Source organism: Anomaloglossus baeobatrachus, chromosome 9, assembly GCF_048569485.1.
Source record: "Anomaloglossus baeobatrachus isolate aAnoBae1 chromosome 9, aAnoBae1.hap1, whole genome shotgun sequence".
Classification (NCBI taxonomy): Eukaryota; Metazoa; Chordata; class Amphibia; order Anura; family Aromobatidae; genus Anomaloglossus; species Anomaloglossus baeobatrachus.
Genome location: NC_134361.1, coordinates 88,838,232 through 88,856,584, shown reverse-complemented (window position 1 = coordinate 88,856,584; position 18,353 = coordinate 88,838,232). Strand labels below are relative to the sequence as shown.

The following is an 18,353-nucleotide window of genomic DNA, read 5'->3' as shown; positions in this document are numbered from 1 at the left end:
TCTAAAATATGTAAGGAGTAAGCTGCCCATACCATAGACCCTAAAGCAAACCCCATTAGAGAGGCAACCTTTTGAACTGTGCACCGATAACAAGCTGGATGGTCCAGCTCCTCATGAGACCGCAGGCACATAGCCTGTGATTTCCATAAAGAATTTAAAATTGTGATTCATCCAACCACAAAACAGTTTGGGGTTTTTTTTCCCTCAATTCTTCAGTCCATTTTAAATGAGCTTTGGCCCAGAGAAGACTGGAAAGTTTCTGGATGGTGTTGATATATGGCTTCTTCCTTGCATTATAAAGATTTAACTTGTATTTGTGGATTGCACAGCAAACTGTGTTCCCAGACAATGATTTGTGGAAGTATTCCTGAGCCTGTGCAGTGATTTGTATAACAGATTCATGCCCGTTTATATTGCACAGCAGCCTCAATGCATATTGATCACAAACGTCCAATATTGACCATCGTCCTTGTCCCTTGTGCACATGGATTTCTCCAGAATCTCAGAATCTTTTGATGATATGTACTATAGATTTTGAGCTGTTCAAAGTTTTTGCAATTTTACATTGAGGAATACTTCTCTGACCATATTTGCTTCTGAGAGACCCTGCCTTTCTAACATGCTCTTTTGATACACAGTCATGTAACTTAATGAAACACAGCTGGAGGGTCACTTTTTGACTATTACCACTTAGGCCTCTTTCATACATCAGTTTTTTTGCATCAGTCACAATCCGTTGTGTGACTGATGCGACGGATATGTGGCAGATAGTGGTAAAACTGATGCGACGGATGCAGTAAAAAAACGGATCTGTCGTACCATATTTTTAACATGGCAAAGGTCATTTGCCATTGAAAACCTATATGAACTCATCCCGAGAGAGAGAGAGAGAGAGAGAGAGAGAGATGAATTTGTTCAGCCAGACACTGTTTTACCCCATCTGAGCATCCTTTAATTAAAAAAAACGGAATCCGTCGCTGGATGCGGTCATAGGACGGATACTTCGTCCATAGGCTTCCATTCTAAAAGACGACGAACGGTGACGGATCCAGTGCCGTCCGTTTTTTCAACGGTGACAAACGGTCATCTGGACGTCAGCCGCAAACAGCCATCCGTCACGAATACAAGTCAATGAGGAAAAACAGATCCAGTGCTGGATCCGTTTTTTTGAACCAAAACGACGGATTGTGACTGATGGTAAAAAACTGAAAGAGGCCTTAGTTTAAACATTAACCATGACATACAAAGCCATCCACAACCTGTCTCCTCCTTACATCTGTGACCTAGTCTCCCGGTACCTACCTGCACGCAACCTCAGATCCTCATAAGATCTCCTTCTCTACTCCTCTCTTATCTCCTCTTCCCACAATCGCGTATAAGATTTCTCCCGTGCATCCCCCATACTCTGGAATGCTCTACCTCAGCACATCAGACTCTCACCTACCGTGGAAAGCTTCAAGAGGAACCTCAAGACCCATCTCTTCCAACAAGCCTACAATCTACAATAGCCTTCAGTCCTGTACACCACTGCGCAACCAGCTCTGTCCTCACCTATTGTACCATCACCCATTCCCTGTAGACTGTGAGCCCTCGCGGGCAGGGTCCTCTCTCCTCCTATACCAGTCTGTTTTGTACTGTTAATGATTGTTGTATGTATACCCTCTTTCACTTGTAAAGCGCCATGGAATAAATGGCGCTATAATAATAAATAATAATAGTTTCCCATCCTTTTGTGTCCATTGTATTCTTGTTTTCTTCTCAGGTTACAAAGCGCCTCAACTCTTTTTGGGTTGTAATCATTTGAAAAGGGGTAGGGTTACTATTTTTTATTTTTGTTTTTTTATTCTTAAAATTTAATATATCTCAAAGATAAAATCAAAGTATTCAATGTAAACCATGGTAAGGAAAATCATGTATATGCAATGTCAACATTAGCATAGAATCCGTAAAAGCATGGATTATCGGATTTTACATTTAATTGATACTGAGCCTGTGGGTGAGATTGTGAGAGCTCTACGTAGGCTGTTTTTGGAAGACATTGCCTTTTATAATCCCTTTGGCCACTCTTATTCCGCACTCCCAAGAACTGGCTGGAGAATGCTTATTCCGTTAAAGGAAAGTACTCTATGTCTTTAAGACAATATGCCACTGCAAACCACAATCTGTCTTCTTTTCATGAAGTTCAATTTTTCCGTCCGTGATCGGAATACTTTGTGGATTCTTGTGTGGATAAGAATACGTTGTGGGTAAAGGTTAACTTGTGATTTGACTTAGAATTTGCCTCATCCTCTCATTTGTTGTCTAAATGTATTATAGGATCACATGAGAATGTGGTATTCATTCTGCAAATCTTTCTTAGGCTTCAGTTCATAATAAGATTAACATGATCTTCATCACATATACGTTGTGAATATTCTACTTCCTCAAGGAAGAATAATGGGGTCAATCCAGGGGCATAGCTGTAAAAGAAAAAAGTCTAAGGGCAGTAAATGACCTTGACGCAACCTCGTAATTTTTCATTCATCACAGCTCTGTTCAGTTTCAAGCTTAGGCTACTTTCACACCTCCGGTTTTTGCAATGCGGGACACTCCGGCACTTTGCAGGAAAATCGCAACCGTTTTTTTTTTTTTGCTGCCGGTTGCGTTTTTTCTGCATAGACTTTAATTAGTGCCGCATTGTGCCGCAAGGCCTTGCGTTCCATCTGGTTTTTGCCGCATGCGGCAGATTTAGCCGATGCGGCGGCCAGATGGAACGTTGCCTAGCACATTTTTTCGTGCGGGAAAAAAACCGCATCGCGCCGCATTCGGCCGATGCGGCGTATTTTTCAATACATGCCTATGGCGGCCGGATGCGGCGCGATGCGGCAAAAACCGCATCCGGCCGCCACATGCGGTTTTTGACACTGCGCATGCTCAGTAGCATGCCGCAAGCGGCAAAAACCGGACGGGCCGCATGGGAAAAACTTATGCAAAGGATGCGGTGTTTTCACCGCATCCGTTGCATAGCTTGCACAGCCGGATTGAGCCGCAGAGCTCAAGCCGGATGTGTGAAAGCATCCTTAGGTTCACAAAGCCACCGCATTTCCTATCACAAGAAGGTGTTTATGAAAACCATCGCTTTATACAAAACGTGTCCATCCTTTTAGTCTAATTACAGATTGTTAAAGTTTTCCATCGTTCCTCGTTGGTGAAGCCATTTATGTTTCATGTTTGAGCCCTTAATGATCCATTTAGGTTTTTGCTTTCTCATGTCATGGTGGTATTGATACCATATTTTATAGAGGTTTTGAACAAAAAATGAACTTCTACATCAATTAATTTTAGCAAGTTCATGGAGTCTTGGATTTTATTTTTGTTCTGCCCTGAATGGTCATCCTACAGCTGATAAACATGCAGTGCTCAGCATTAATGAGTACACCCAAGTTTGAGAAGTAAGATTTTAATCAACACAAACCAGTTCTAAAATTTTTAGCAAAACTGAATTTCCTAAAATAAACTAGCCCACAATGGGAAAGTAAGGGTGTGTGCCCACAATCAGTGTTTGCAGCGTTTTGGATGCAGCGTGTTTTTGCGGTGTCCAAAACCCTGCGTTATACAGTATAAGTACATTGAATGGGATTTATAGAAATCCCAAGCCTACTGTGCGTGTGCAGCCCACAGCGAAAATTGACCCGCGGTGCGGCTTTCTGAGCCGCAAACATGTCAATACTTTGCTGTGGAGTCGCAAGCGTTCTCCACAGGGAGAACACCGCGACAGACCGCAGCTCCCTGAACCCTGATTGTGAGTACTAGCAGCTTCAGTCTCCTGCGGAGGGGACTCGCAGCCCCATCCAGGACACAGCGGGTCCTGATCATGAGCACGTACCCAAAGTGTAATACTTTAACCTCTTCGCGACCAGCCGATTTTCCGCTTTCAGTTTTATTTTTTTCGCCATTTTTCCGAGACGTAACGTTTTTTAATTTTTCCGGTCGCTATGGTCATGTGAGGGCTCGTTTTTTGCGGAACGAGATGTAGTTTTAAATGAAATCATGAGTTTTACCATATAGTGTACTGGAAAATGGCAAAAATATTTCTAGTGCGGAAAAATTGCAAACAAAGTGTGATTGCACTATTGTTTTTGGAATATTTTATTCACAGTGTTCATTATATGGTAAAACTGCCCTCATGTGCGGACAGTTGACAAATCTAATCTTCATTTACCATGTATTATTTTGTATCTGCCGTGTTTTCAATAAAAACTAATTGGTGTCTATGAACTTGCACCGAACTCAGACATCACCCTGACATCAGTTTTACCATATAATTTTGAATCCAAACATGAATAGGTTTACTTTTATCTAAGGGGCTAAAAAAATCAGGAGTTTGTCCGAAATAAGTGGCGTTTGTTTTTAACCATTTTCCGTGACCCGTAGTGTTCTCATTTTTCGGGATCTATGGCTCAGTGACTGCTTTATTTTTTTGAGTCTCGAGCTGACGATTTTAACGGTACCGTTTTTGCACAGATGCTAATTTTTGATTGCCTGTTATTGCATATTGCACAAAAATTGTAGCGACCAAAAACCGTAATTTTGGCATTTGGAATTTTTTTGCTGCTATGCCATTTACCAATCAGATTAATTGATTTTATATTTTGATCGGGCATTTCTGAATGCGGCGATACCAAATGTGTGTATATATTTTTTATTTTTTTTTTTAACCCTTTAATTTTCAATAAGGCAAAAGGAAGGTGATTTGAACTTTTTAGTTTATTTTTTTTTTTTAATTTTTCAAAACTTTTTTTTTTTTTTAATAGTCCCCATAGGGGGACAATAAGGATCAGCAGTCAGATCGCTGGTTCCTTTCTCACAATCAGAGCCGCATCGCTCAGATCAAGAGAAAGGCTCATCTCTTGTAATAAGCAGTACTTGGCTGTTTCTTACAGGACCTTAGTCATGTGAGCTACAGGAATCATCACATGACCCTGTCCTACCATGACAACCATCGGATCCATGTGATCATGTCACATGACTTCCGGTGTCGGCCTGTAAGTAAAGTTTTAGCGCGATCGTGATTATAATGGTGCTGTCACATATTGACAGCGCCATTTAATGGGATAAAAGGCATGGGCGGAACGCGATTCTACTCGTGCCTGGCAGGCACACATGTCAGCTGTACAAATCAGCTGACATGTGCGTTGATTGCCGCAGGCTGCTTGTTCCAGCCCGTGGGAATTAACACTGAACGCTAGGGTGTAATCTTACCACCTGTCGTCGTTAAGGGGTTAATTAAAAAATCTTCAGTTTTACATTAATTGATACAAAAATGAGTACACTAAACATCAAAAATTCGGCGGCACGGTGGCTCAGTGGTTAGCCCTGCAGCCTTGCAGCGCTGGGGTCCTGGGTTCAAATCCCACCAAGGACAACATCTGCAAGGAGTTTGTATGTTCTCCCCGTGTTTGCGTGGGTTTCCTCCCACACTTCAAAGACATACAGATAGGGAATTTAGATTGTGAGCCCCAATGGGGACAGTGTTCCTAATGTTTGTAAAGCGCTACGGAATATGTTAGCGGTATATGAAAATAAAGATTTATGTTTATTTAAAAACAACTACAATATTTTGATTTTTAAGGACCGCGCCAAGTCTTCTAGGCATTGAATGAACAAGTTGGCAGCCTATTGCAACATCAGTCTTTTTCCATTCTGCAACAACAGCGTAAGCAATCGGACAATCACAACTTCAATGAAATGAAATACAACAAGAGGCAATCAAAACTACATATCTACCCCAAAATGGTGTCATTAAATCATTAGCTCATGATGCAAAAAATAAGCCCTCACCGAGCCCTAAATCCCAAAAAAATGAAAATGTTACGGGTAGAGATGAGTGAACCAAAACTGTAAATGTCGATGTTTGTACCGAACACTCGGTGCCCAGGACTCAAATGCAAATACGGTCTTTTAAAAAAAAAAAAGTCTATGGCTCAGTTTAGGGACTCATTGTGCTTGGTGCCTGGCTAGTGCGAGCTGCTTGCTGTCTCTGAATAGTCTCACTCAGGGTCAAAACAACATTTTTGAATGCTGCGTGTTCCAAAAGAAAAAAGGCTGTATGTGGGCAGAGAACGTTTTTTTCCTGGTCCCCATTGACTTATGTGGTGTTTGGGATCCAGGAACAAGTTCAGGTCAAGTCCGGGTACCGAAACAAATTTTTAACTAAAGTCTGGGCAAACCCAAACATACATAGGTCCACTCTTCTCTAGTTACGGGTCATGGAAAATGGCAACACAAGCAAAATCTTTTGACAAATTTCCCCCCAAATTTTTACCACTTAATTAAATAAAAAAAAAACTATAAATGTTTGGTATCTTTGTACACATACTGACCTGGAAAATCGTGTTATGTCAGTTTTAACATATATAGTGAAGGTGGTAAACAAAAACAATATAAATTTATAGAATTGCAGGGCTTTTTTGCCATTTCAAAGCCTTTGGAATTGTCTCCCCATTTTCCAATACTTTATATGGTGAAATGAATGGTGCCATTGAAAAGTGCAACTTGTCCCGCTAAAAATAAGCCCTCAGTATTGATGGAAAAATAAAAAGATTATGGCTCTTGGAAGATAAACTAAAAATCGCCCACGGATGAAGGGGTTAAGTTACGCTTTTTTTTCTAGCAAACTGTCTGCAGGACACCTATTTAATGAATAATTGGTTTTAGCTGTGGTTAAATTCAGATTAATTAGAATTTTGTAGTCTAAACTTTTATCTTTGCTCCTCAGACTTTCATTGGGGGGGGCAGTCATTTTTGCAATATTATCTTGAATAAATTTGTTAGGAAATTACTTTTTTGGTTGTGGAAAATTAATCATCTTTGCAATCAGTGGCCCACATCTCCGGGAGTATTTCATAGTAGGATATATCCCATAGACAAGAAAATGTTGATTCCGAGAGGAAACATAGGCTATGTCCGCATGCTGCAGATTTGGTGCAGAAATGTTCTGCATGAAATGTGCACCTTCTGGCAGAAAAAAAGCATCAGAAAATGCATGCCCTTTTGGGGGGGGTGTTTTTTGTTTTTTGGGTTTTTTTTTTTTATGTTGTTTTTTTCTTTTTACCCCATGATTTATTTTTTTTTTATTTTGTTTTTTTCTATAGAAGTCGATATGGCTGGAAGGGCTACAAAATGCAGGAAAAAAAATGCAGCAACTATTGACATGCTGCATTTTTTTTCTGCAACAGAATCTGCAAGGGAAAAAAAAGCAACATGGGCACAACACCATAAATCTCATAGACTTTGCTGGTTTCAGAATGGGCATGCAGCTTTTGGTGCAGATTTGTTAAAAGACGCATTATGTGCACATAGCCTTAAGGTTTTCTGACAAATCTGTTGTATTCATTTATGCTGAGCACTGTATATTGCAGCTTCCATAATGTGTATACTCATTTCATAGTAGTGCCATGTGGGCAGATCCGACTACCTATGCTCTATCTGGTTTCGGGTTTTTTCAGTTTCTAGTTCTAAATAGCCTTGACCCTAGTAAATGTTATTACTTGTCTCTAGACTTGGGATCATTCAATCAAAAGAAATGAATGGCCGCTGTAAAAAAAATTGACCTAATTCTCAAACCTATTTCACATATGGATTGCCAATTAGTTTATATAAAATGAACCTTACATTTGGAAACATTTCATAAGATGACAAGTATGGTGATTGTATGCTGACATATCCATATGGGATTATTTTATTGAGGTCAAGACCCATGGTTAGTGATGGAAGGAAGTAGAAGGCCACGGAGAAGTAATGTGATGTGTCACAGCCCGGAAAAGTAATATGATGAAGTTGAAGTAATTGCACATAAATTACACATTATGGCAAATTCCTAATGGCCCATTTTTTTAGATAACGATAAAGACGGTCATTCAAAAGGAAAACCCATTGCACAAAACCTATTGAACCCCATCGTGGATCTGCATATGTTCTAAAACCGTCTGCATTGTGTAAGGAGGACAGAGTTGTGCCTGTGCGCCGTGCCCCTCATGGTTAATGAACTATTGGGGAAATGTAGGGCACAGACCAGGAGCTATTAGTCATAATATACCCAGACGGACGGTTGTACAATGTGAGGTCGCTCTACCAATGGGTGCAAATGGGTCAAGCGCTGGACAATGGCTGGATTATTGGCCTCGGATTAGACGAGTCCTTTTTGGAAACCCTGTTTGTTCCGAAAGACTTTTCTTTTTTGTTCTGTGTTCTCATTAAAACTTTTTTTGCGCAATTAAATGTATTTATATCCTGGCTCTGTGTGATACTATCGTGTTTGTAATCAATTAGGCTGGCTGGTAGCATTGTTTGTAACTGGGGAGAATGAACCAGTGCCAAAGACAGCTTGTGCCCAAAACCATTCAGATCTATTTAGGCACATGCATGCTTGCTAGTCTCTTTTTACTTTCTGAAGATCCATTGTCAGCATGACAAAACACTTTTTTTCCCATTTGTTTGTCATGGAATTGTTGGAAACAGAAAAAGCATTATTGTACAGCAGGTCAGTGGATTGGAAATGACTGACAGAATTTGCAAGGCACACAGACATTGGGACCTGATTTTGCAATTATTTAGAATTTATTTAATATACACGGGCCCTAAATGCCGATAGGCGCGTGACCTACTAGGAGAGCAGAGGCTCCTGCTTGACAAATGCTTAGGAATTGTATGGGGAGGTGATGTCACTTGCATGTATCATTCTCTATTGAAGTCTATGTTCTTGTCCGAAGAAGCACATTCTATTGAAGTACCGTATATTTTAAAGTTCGTGAACAGAATCCAACAGACAGGGTTTCCCAGATTCATCTGTGGCCTTAATTGGCTTGTGCAGGTGTCAATGTGTCATGCTGGTGGGTGTGGACCCACTGCACCACAGGTCCAGGCTGACCCTGGAGGGCCGTGACTGAGCAACTCCTTGTCTTAACTACCGTGTTTCCCCGAAAGTAAGACAGTGTCTTACATTCTTTTTACCCCCAAAAGTCCCACTATGTCTTACTTTCGGGGTATGTCTTATATTGGAAAAAAATCCCACAGCAATCGCAAGAAGTCTCCATGCAATGTACCGTATGGGGACTTGCCGCGATTGCTGCACATGAGGGCACTGAGGCTGCGTGTTTTTGTATGTTGTCCGTGGTCCTGATAGACCACGGACAACATTACTGCAACATTTCTCGGTGGCCGAGCGTTCGGCTGAGCGCCCGACCGCCGGCATGTGACAGCTCTCAGCTGAACGCTCGGCCGCCGGCATGTCAGGGCGCTCAGCTGAGCGCTCGGCCGCCGGCGTGTCAGGGCGCTCAGCTGGGCGCTCGGCCGGTACTGTAAAGAAAAAAAAATAAATAAATAACGCTTTCCGTTTACTATGTCTTACTTTCGGGGTACGTCTTACATTAGCCGACCCCCCCCCCCCCAAACCCCCACTACGTCTTACTATCGGGGGTGTCTTACTATCGGGGAAACACGGTAGAAAATCTGATGGTAAGGTTAGGCTTGTGCTGGAAGCTAACCACCAGGAGCTACTCCAGGGCAGTCCCCCAGTTCTGCCACAGCTGACCTCAGGGGTCAAGATTGCAGGTATGGACTAAGGTACAGGCAGTGCAGCTGGTACAGACTGGACGGCTGGTACACGGGTATGCAGGACTGGAACGGACTCATGAACTCTGGTGTAGGAACACAGGCCTGGAATGGACTCTGCTTTAGGAACACAGGCCTGGAATGGACTCTGCTTTAGGAACACAGGCCTCTAATGGACTCTGGTTTAGGAACACAGAACTAAAACAAGTTCAAGGGACTTGACAACTAGCTAATGTACAGAATAACTGCCAAAACATGTTATTCAGGAACCTCCCTAAGGGAGAGGGTGCTTTAAGTACCTTGCATTGTCCAGCCATTGGCTGGAAACACTAACAGAGTGTGCTCACTGCCCCTTTAAGAGGCACACTCTCCCACAAAGTATGCTACAAGGAGACCTGGTGGTGTGTGCAGGATCTGAGATCTGATAGACGCATTAGAGACCGGAGCAAAAGCCGCTAGGCGGCTGGAGCAGTAAGTATGTTGGTGTCCCTGCCGGGTGTGGTGCAGGGACACTGACAGCATTGCACACTACATGCTGGTCGGTGCTATTACCAAGCCACGTGTCCAAAGCCTTGCAAGTATTGAACATGAATCTGATTTTAAGTAATAGGATCTGTGTATGATACTCACTGGTGTCAGATGATTAATTCTTATTGAATTTATTTTAGTGTGCGTAAAATAATCATGTGTCCAGCACATGGCCTATAAAACATAAGGTAATTTTTTTTAATGAACGGACAGGTCTTATATGTATAATCAGCCTCTGGTAATCTTTATTCAAAATAGCCTGCTTGAAAATTAAGTATCTGGGATGTTTATAGGTTAGGTCATGAATCTCAGATAAGTGGGGGTGCGACACAGCCAGCACCCCTGCCGATCAGCTGTTCCCAGTGCAGGCGGCAGCTGGAAGAGTTCAGTTGGAGAGTGGAACAGCACAGCTCCATCAGCGGTATAATGGCCAAAGGTGGGTACTGCACATCAATAGGGCGGGATCTGCAGTACCTTGCTGCTGTCATTAACAGTGTAGGGAGCTGTGCTGCGCAACTGAGCAATGTTGACCTGCATCAGAAACAAGTGATTGGTGGCGGTGCCGGGTGTTGCACCCCCTCATATCTGTTATTGATAACCGATCTTAACCCCTTAACGATCTATGACGTTCTATGTTCGTCATGGGTCATCTCCCTTACCACTCCTATCTGTGGCCCTGTTACATGATCGCGGGGTGCCAGTGGATTGTCATGACTGCCAGGGTTCAACTGATAATCACGGTGTCTGTCTTGACGATGGTCAGGCAACGCCGGCTTCAAGCTGCATTCATAGGAGACCATGATTTCTGCTGTACAGAGCCCTTGTCTGCCTGGCCTTCCTCCCCCTGTCACCGTCATAGACGTTAATTCTGGCTCAGGCAGAAAAGGGCGGGAATAGATAGCAAAACCTGACCCACATATTCCCTTCCTGTTACACCTGTCAATCAAATAGCAGTACGTTGCTGGAACTTGTACGTATTTCTGAAAAAACTTCCAATCTCAGAACAGAGGCTATGCTTATATTCAGCATCCTAGCACCAGTATAGACCTGGCTTTACATATATGGAAATCCTGCTGGTTCTCTTTATGGGGTTAAGGAAAGACCATCAGTATTGTACTACTTTAAGGATCTGGAACTATGTGTTTTGGATTTTACCATGACTTTTGATATCACTCCCAAACCTGTATTAATGAAAGGCTAAATAGAAATGTATCATGTCGTAGGTGAAATGCCGTGAAGTTGGGGAACGTTTATTTGTTACCCACCTCTGTAACCCAGAGCAAAGAGCCATCACAAAGAGTGTCTGTCACTCCGATTCATGCAGTATATGTATTGCTTGGCCGTCCATCAATTAGAAATGTGTACTCCGATGCATCTGGTCACCAGAGGTTTATCTATTTATAAGGGCCTTTATGAATCAACCTTTCTAATGCACTAAATATTGTGGGGGTTTTTGTTTTTTTAACTTCAAATTAAGACAGCACTATTACTGTTACAGAACATCTAGGGTTAACTGATCAGGCTCAGAGACATACGGTAGTATTGTGTCTCCTTGGCCCAAAATATCTAGAAATATGAAGAAAAGACTCAGTGTATGCTTCTGCTGGTGTATATATACACGTCATCATTCCTCCTCCAATTTATTTGCCTTTAGTTGCCAAATGTAGTGGAGCATAGGAATCATGTTTTAAAACAACAAATTCTACTAAAATATACGAATATGTTTTTCCCAGCAGATCAGATATACACCGAAATCCCAATTGGATTGGGTATAAATTTCAATAAATGTTTTTTGCTTCTGCATAAATGGCCGGTGCCTGCAGCTAGCTATGGTATCCTCCGTACACTCTCACTATAGAGTATCGTTTTTCATCACACAGATAACCATTTACTTAGTCTCTTGTATCTTCCAATCTTTTAGATATGCCTAGTTTTTATCAGTATAAGGAAACTTGAGGTGCACTTAGGGTAGCGTCTCACTAAGCGACGTACCAGCGATTCCGACCACGATTTGACTTGGTCAGGATCGCTGTTGCGTTGCTACATGGTCGCTGGTGAGCTGTCAATCAGGCAGATCTCACCAGCGACTCTGCGCTTGGTAACCAAGGTACACATTGGGTTACTAAGCAAAGCGCTTTGCTTAGTTACTCGATATTCACCCTGGTTACGTGTGCAGGGAGCCAGCGCTGGCAGCCTGTAAGTGTGTACGCTGGTAACCATGGTAAATATCGGGTAACTAAGCAAAGCGCTTTGCTTGGTTACCCGATATTTACCATGGTTACCAGCGTACACCGCATAGCGCTGGCTCCCTGCACACGTAGCCAGGGAAAATATCGGGTTACTAAGCAAAGCGCTTTGCTTAGTAACCCGATGTGTACCCTGGTTACATATGCAGGGAGCCAGCGCTAAGCGGTGTACGCTGGTGGTAACCAGGGTAATTATCGGGTAACCAAGCAAAGCGCTTTGCTTAGTTACCTAATATTTACCCTGGCTACGTGTGCAGGGAGCCAGCACTAAGCGGTGTACGCTGGTAACCATGGTAAATATCGGGTAACTAAGCAAAGCGCTTTGCTTGGTTACCCGATATTTACCATGGTTACCAGCGTACACCGCATAGCGCTGGCTCCCTGCACACGTAGCCAGGGAAAATATCGGGTTACTAAGCAAAGCGCTTTGCTTAGTAACCCGATATGTACCCTGGTTACATATGCAGGGAGCCAGCGCTAAGCGGTGTACGCTGGTAACCAGGGTAATTATCGGGTAACCAAGCAAAGCGCTTTGCTTAGTTACCCGATATTTACCCTGGCTACGTGTGCAGGGAGCCAGCACTAAGCGGTGTACGCTGGTAACCAGGGTAATTATCGGGTAACCAAGCAAAGCGCTTTGCTTAGTTACCCGATATTTACCCTGGCTACGTGTGCAGGGAGCCAGCACTAAGCGGTGTACGCTGGTAACCAGGGTAAATATCGGGTTGCTAAAAAAAAGCGCTTTACTTAGTTACCTGATATTTACCTTGGTTACCAGCGTATGCTGCTTACAGAGTCTGTGCTCGTTGGTCTCCCGCCGTCAAACACACTGATGTGTGCTGCACAGCGGGAGACCAACGAGCAAATAATGACCCAGAACAGTGTGTAACGATCAGCGATTTCACAGCAGGGGCCAGGTCGCTGCTTAGTGTCACACACAGCGAGATCGCTGATAGGGTCACTGGTACCTCACAAAACCTGTGACTCAGCAGTGATCTCTCTATGTGAGAAGTACCCCTTACACTGCATGATTTTTGGGAGCAAGCTTGTTTCCTGATAAATTGGCCAGTGTAAACAGGCTGCCGTTCACCCAACGAAAGAGCATAATGCTCAGTCGTTGGGTGAGTTGATTTTAAGTTTAGCCCTTTGAAGTTTTGTTTTAACATTCGCAGGTCATCTCATCTAAATGCACCTTTAGGAGGTTTGCTTGATAGCTGCCCTCTCAGCTCCCATTAATTAAATAAAGAGGTACAGCCACCTCTCCATTCCGGGCACACATCTCCATGCTCCCCATTCTTGAAGTGGATGCTTGCCCCATTGGTGGGAGCTGCAGTTACCCAACATTTGTAGTATTTGCTTTCAAAATGCCGCTGTTCTGGATGAGAGCACCCCGGTAACAATGAATAACTGTCAATATTAGCGAACACAACCATGAAACGAGCATTTGAACACTCAGACAGATTCAACTCGTTTACCTAGAATAATAGAAGTCAATGGGGAGCTCTAGCATTTTTCCCGTAAGATCTTCTGGAAAAATTACCCATTAACCTGCATTATACTCCGGACACGAGTCGCACCCTTCTGAGTGTCCAACTGCTCGTTGTGAGACCCGAGCGTGGTAGTGCTCGCTCATCACCAGTTATGGAGAACTCCTAACCCAGCAGCTGACTTATTTCTTTTCTTTCATGGACTGCTTGAAGCTTCCTGAAGCTCACGCAAGGCGGATAAGAATTAAGTTCTTTTACATTTTTCTCTTTTTAGATATCAAGTTGTCTTATCCTTTAATAGAGCAGACAAGATTCCTGGATTATTTGTAATAAAAATATTATAGGGCATACTCTTCTGTTTTCAAGAGCTTGAGGCTTTATTTACATAGCTCAAATTATTGCATTTTACTGATTTCTTTGTATGTTTTCCATGAAGGAGGCTTTAAAATTGACATCATGTTTTCAAGTGCCTCCTGATGCAAAGCAGAGACACTTAAACAATTAGCAATGGCTCGCAAGTAAGTTAGGAGAATGCTTTGATTTCTGTAGCCCTGAATGAAGTCTACAAACAATACAGATTTGCACTTTTAGCTATTCTTGGTAGAAGTTTGCATATGTCATGGTGATCTCGACCACGTTACTTTACAAGTCTTTCATTAGCACAAAATTTAAGGCCAAACACTCATGTTCTGCAGTAACGGAAAATTAGAATTGACCCGTGTGTATGTAGGCGTTCAGCGCCTCAAATGAAATTACATAGTGTCAGCGTATTCTGTACGTAAAAATACACCAAGTTAACTTCAAGCTGATATGCTGCTAGATTTCACTATGGAAAGGGAGTATGTTACTCCATAGATTACTTAAGCCCCCCCAATACGCCTTGCATAGTGTCTGCCAAACACTGGTTTGGCTGATTGCTTGGCCAGCAGCCATATTGGCCATATTTTCCTAAGTCAACCGGCCAAATGCTCCGGTGCTCTCTGTGAGAATGATGCTGACAGTCTCTTCAGACAGGTGGCTTCTTATTTCTTATATCTTAGAGAATGACAGTCGACAGTCCGAAACTTAACAGGCCACATTCTTCTTTCTCCAGATGACAACTGTATGGGGAGAGTCGGGAGGGCCACATACACATTAGAATCTGTTAACAAACCCATTGAAATTGGCATTTAGACCTGGCGAGGATATGCAAGAGCTCATTTTTTGTTTTAGATGGGAATATTTGGCTCCGTCTTCTCCGAGATCTATTAAAAGGGTTATCTGAGGTTTTGATTATCTATAATCAGTGGGTACAAATGTAGATGTAACCACCCAGACCCCTTATCCCATGCACTGTGGTAGGGTTGCATGTTTGGTGATTCTAATAACCAAAGCAGAACTGAAGAGTAGCTTTGTAATCACCTAAACGCATGTCTTTTATCCTTGCAGCTTGGGTCGGATCTCTTGCCATGGGAATGATCTTCTTCTGCTCTCCGATTGTCAGCATTTTCACAGACAGGCTGGGATGTCGAAAGACCTCATCTGGAGGAGCCGCCGTGGCTTTCATTGGATTGCTGTCAAGTTCTTTCACCAAGTAAGCTTGTGATTCACATTTTGCACGTTCTTTGTTTGGTACACTTCTTCTCTCAATGCTTTACCTTCATTATAGACCATATTACCCCAAAGCACAAAACAAACTGTATTAGGAGATACCTACTCTGAGATCTTTAAAGGGGTGGTTCACCCATATTTTTTTATTGTCTAGTTTGATATTATATTGAGAAACAATTTTCTCTCAAATACCTTGTGTTGGCAATAGTGCCTGTGAGAGGCGCTATTGCAGACCGCTGTTCCCCGCTCCAGTGACGTCACGTCAAGTTCCGCACACGTCACACCCCTAAGGCCGGCTGCAGTCTTCCTGACTCACTGAGCTGTGGGCGGTGTTTCACCGCTTGTGACAGCACAGCGTGTCTCCTGCTTGCAGTGTTCTGCTGTGAGGGAGCAGGGAGCAGATGGGCTGTGACGAGCGGTCAAACGCCGCTCACAGCTCAGTGAGTCAGGAAGACTGCAGCCGGCCGCAGGGATGTGACGTGTGCGGCACTTGACGTGACGTCACCGGAGCGGGGAACAGCGGTCTGCAATAGCGCCTCTCACAGGCACTATTGCCAACACAAGGTATTTGAGAGAAACCTTGTTTCTCAATATAATATCGAACTAGACAATAAAAAAATATAGGTGAACCACCCTTTTAATTTAGCATACAAACTGAATATATCCTATATCCTTTACAACGAAACCACCGGAATAGAAAAATATTTTGTGGGAAATGATGAGGGTTTAGTACTGTGAAACCCAGCAGCTTTTCCTGCACAGTATTCGGTAGCTCCGTAAGTCAGGATAAGGCTGTGTCACCACCTGCCTTTTAAGTTCTGTTTCTCTGTTACATTATGAACATTGAAAATGGACCCCTTGCTGGATCTGTTTCACAGAATTGCTTTCCTGAGCAGATGAATCCCATTGACCATTATGGGTTCAATTGGATTCCATTTTATGTCTACTTTTGAAACAGAACAAAAAGGGGTAAGCAATAAAATAGATTGGTGCGTAAACTTTTTTATATCTGTAGTGTATACTTTACTATATAGGGGAGTCAACTGCAAGGCCTGTGTCACACATCCAACATTCACAGTCCAAGTACAGACCATGAGCACTGGACCAGGCGCAGATCTTCTGACCCGAACTCAACAGCCTAGTAGTCATACACTGCTCATAAAAATTGGGGATATTTGGCTTTCGGCTGAAATTTGTGTAAAATGTAAAAAAATAATGCTACAGTGTTATTTTATCATGGAAGTCGGGCATTTAAGTGGAAGCATGAAATGTGATTTCCTCATCTCAAATAATATGTTGAAACAAAAGCCAACAACAGTGGTGGGTATACCTCCAAAAATAATGGCAAGGTCTAAGCAACTTGTTATGTTGCCTTGAGCATCAATTACAGCTTGATAACGACGTCTCCTGCTGTTCACAAGTGGAGTTATTATCTGCTGAGACATGGTATCCCATTCTTCTTGAAGGGTGGCCCTCAGGTCACTGAGGTTCTGGGGTACAGAGTTACGAACCTCTGCATGGCGACTCAGCTGAATCCTTAAGTTTTCTATGGCATTCAGGTCTAGAGAAAGTGGAGGCCACTCCATTGAGGTACCCAGTCTCCAGCAGCCGCTCCCTACTGATGCAACCTTGATGAGCAGGATCATTATCGTCTATGAAGATGAAATTTGGCCAGTTGTTCATGCAGAGGCAAAATGACTAGATTAATTATGTTCTTCGCGTAGTAAGAGCTTGTCACTTTACCATTCACAAAGTGTAGGGCCGTTCTGTATTGACTAGACACACCTGCCCACACTGTAACACCACCACCAAAGTGTGTGAAGTCACACAGTGATTGCAGACTTTTCTTTTGAGACTGGAAAACCTTTTTAAGTAGTGACATTGAAAATTGTATTTATTAATAATAATAATCACTTATATAGCGCTATTAATTCCATAGTGCTTCACACACTTCGGCAACCCTGTCCCCATTGGGGCTCACAATCTAAACTCCCTATCAGTATGTTTTTGGAGTGTGGGAGGAAACCCACGCAAACACGGGGAGAACATACAAACTCCTGTAGGTGTCGTCCTTTGTGGTATTTGAACCCAGAACCCCAGTGCTAACCACTGAGCCACCCCAGCACCATCATACGCTCTGGTCATACGTTGTGCAGCTCACCATTTTCAGCGTGCCCTGGACTTTGCGTTGACCACTGTCTCATCTCTCCCAGTACAAAGTACCATGCTTTATACCTTAAAGAAAATATGGTGCCAACACTGTGACCCCTGTTATTTTCTCTTTTTAGAGTTCCATCAGCAGCTTTTTTTCATTGCAAACAATTTTTACAGAATTGAGTTGGTCACTTTGACATCGTCATTACTGCTGCATGCGTGGACTCCAGCACATCCTAATGAAAATGCATATAAAAGTCCAAGCAAACATGGACTCTGCAGATTTGTTTCCCTTTACGTTAGTTTGTTTCTGTATTGATCTGCAGTTTTCCCGGTGAGTCCACATGTACACATTTCGCAGAAGATGCGCCACTGTGACACTGGAAGAAATTCAGTAATTATACTGTAATTTATAGAAGTAGTTCTAGTGAATGTGATTAGAACTGGTTCGAGGAAAAACATGACACTGGTCCTGCAGTCATGATATCTTTGTACAAAAACATGGTAAACCATGATGATCATGTTGATAATTAGCGAGAACTTTGCGTAGAACGTGATGTTGAGCACTACTTGTCAATGATGTAGAATACAGATGTAGAACAGCTATAAGTAGTAAAAATGAGAGCTAAAGACAACTAAAAACATGGTAAATAAGTAGACAAAAAATGATTTTGCAGCTAGATCAGGATCAATGACCCTAAATAAAATGTTCAGTAATGAAGATTGACCACCAAAAGCTCGAATAGGATTTTTAGTG

The 18,353-nt window shown here is 42.7% G+C and overlaps 1 protein-coding gene across 1 annotated transcript in view; it reads left to right on the top strand.

Annotated features, from left to right (window-relative positions):
* The window catches only part of SLC16A2 (solute carrier family 16 member 2), a 243,117-nt gene that overhangs the window by 188,435 nt on the left and 36,329 nt on the right, over positions 1-18,353 (top strand). The window contains exon 2 of the mRNA XM_075323867.1: positions 15,281-15,425. Coding sequence (XP_075179982.1) covers positions 15,281-15,425 — 145 coding nt within the window. The remainder of the gene's footprint in view (positions 1-15,280; positions 15,426-18,353) is intronic.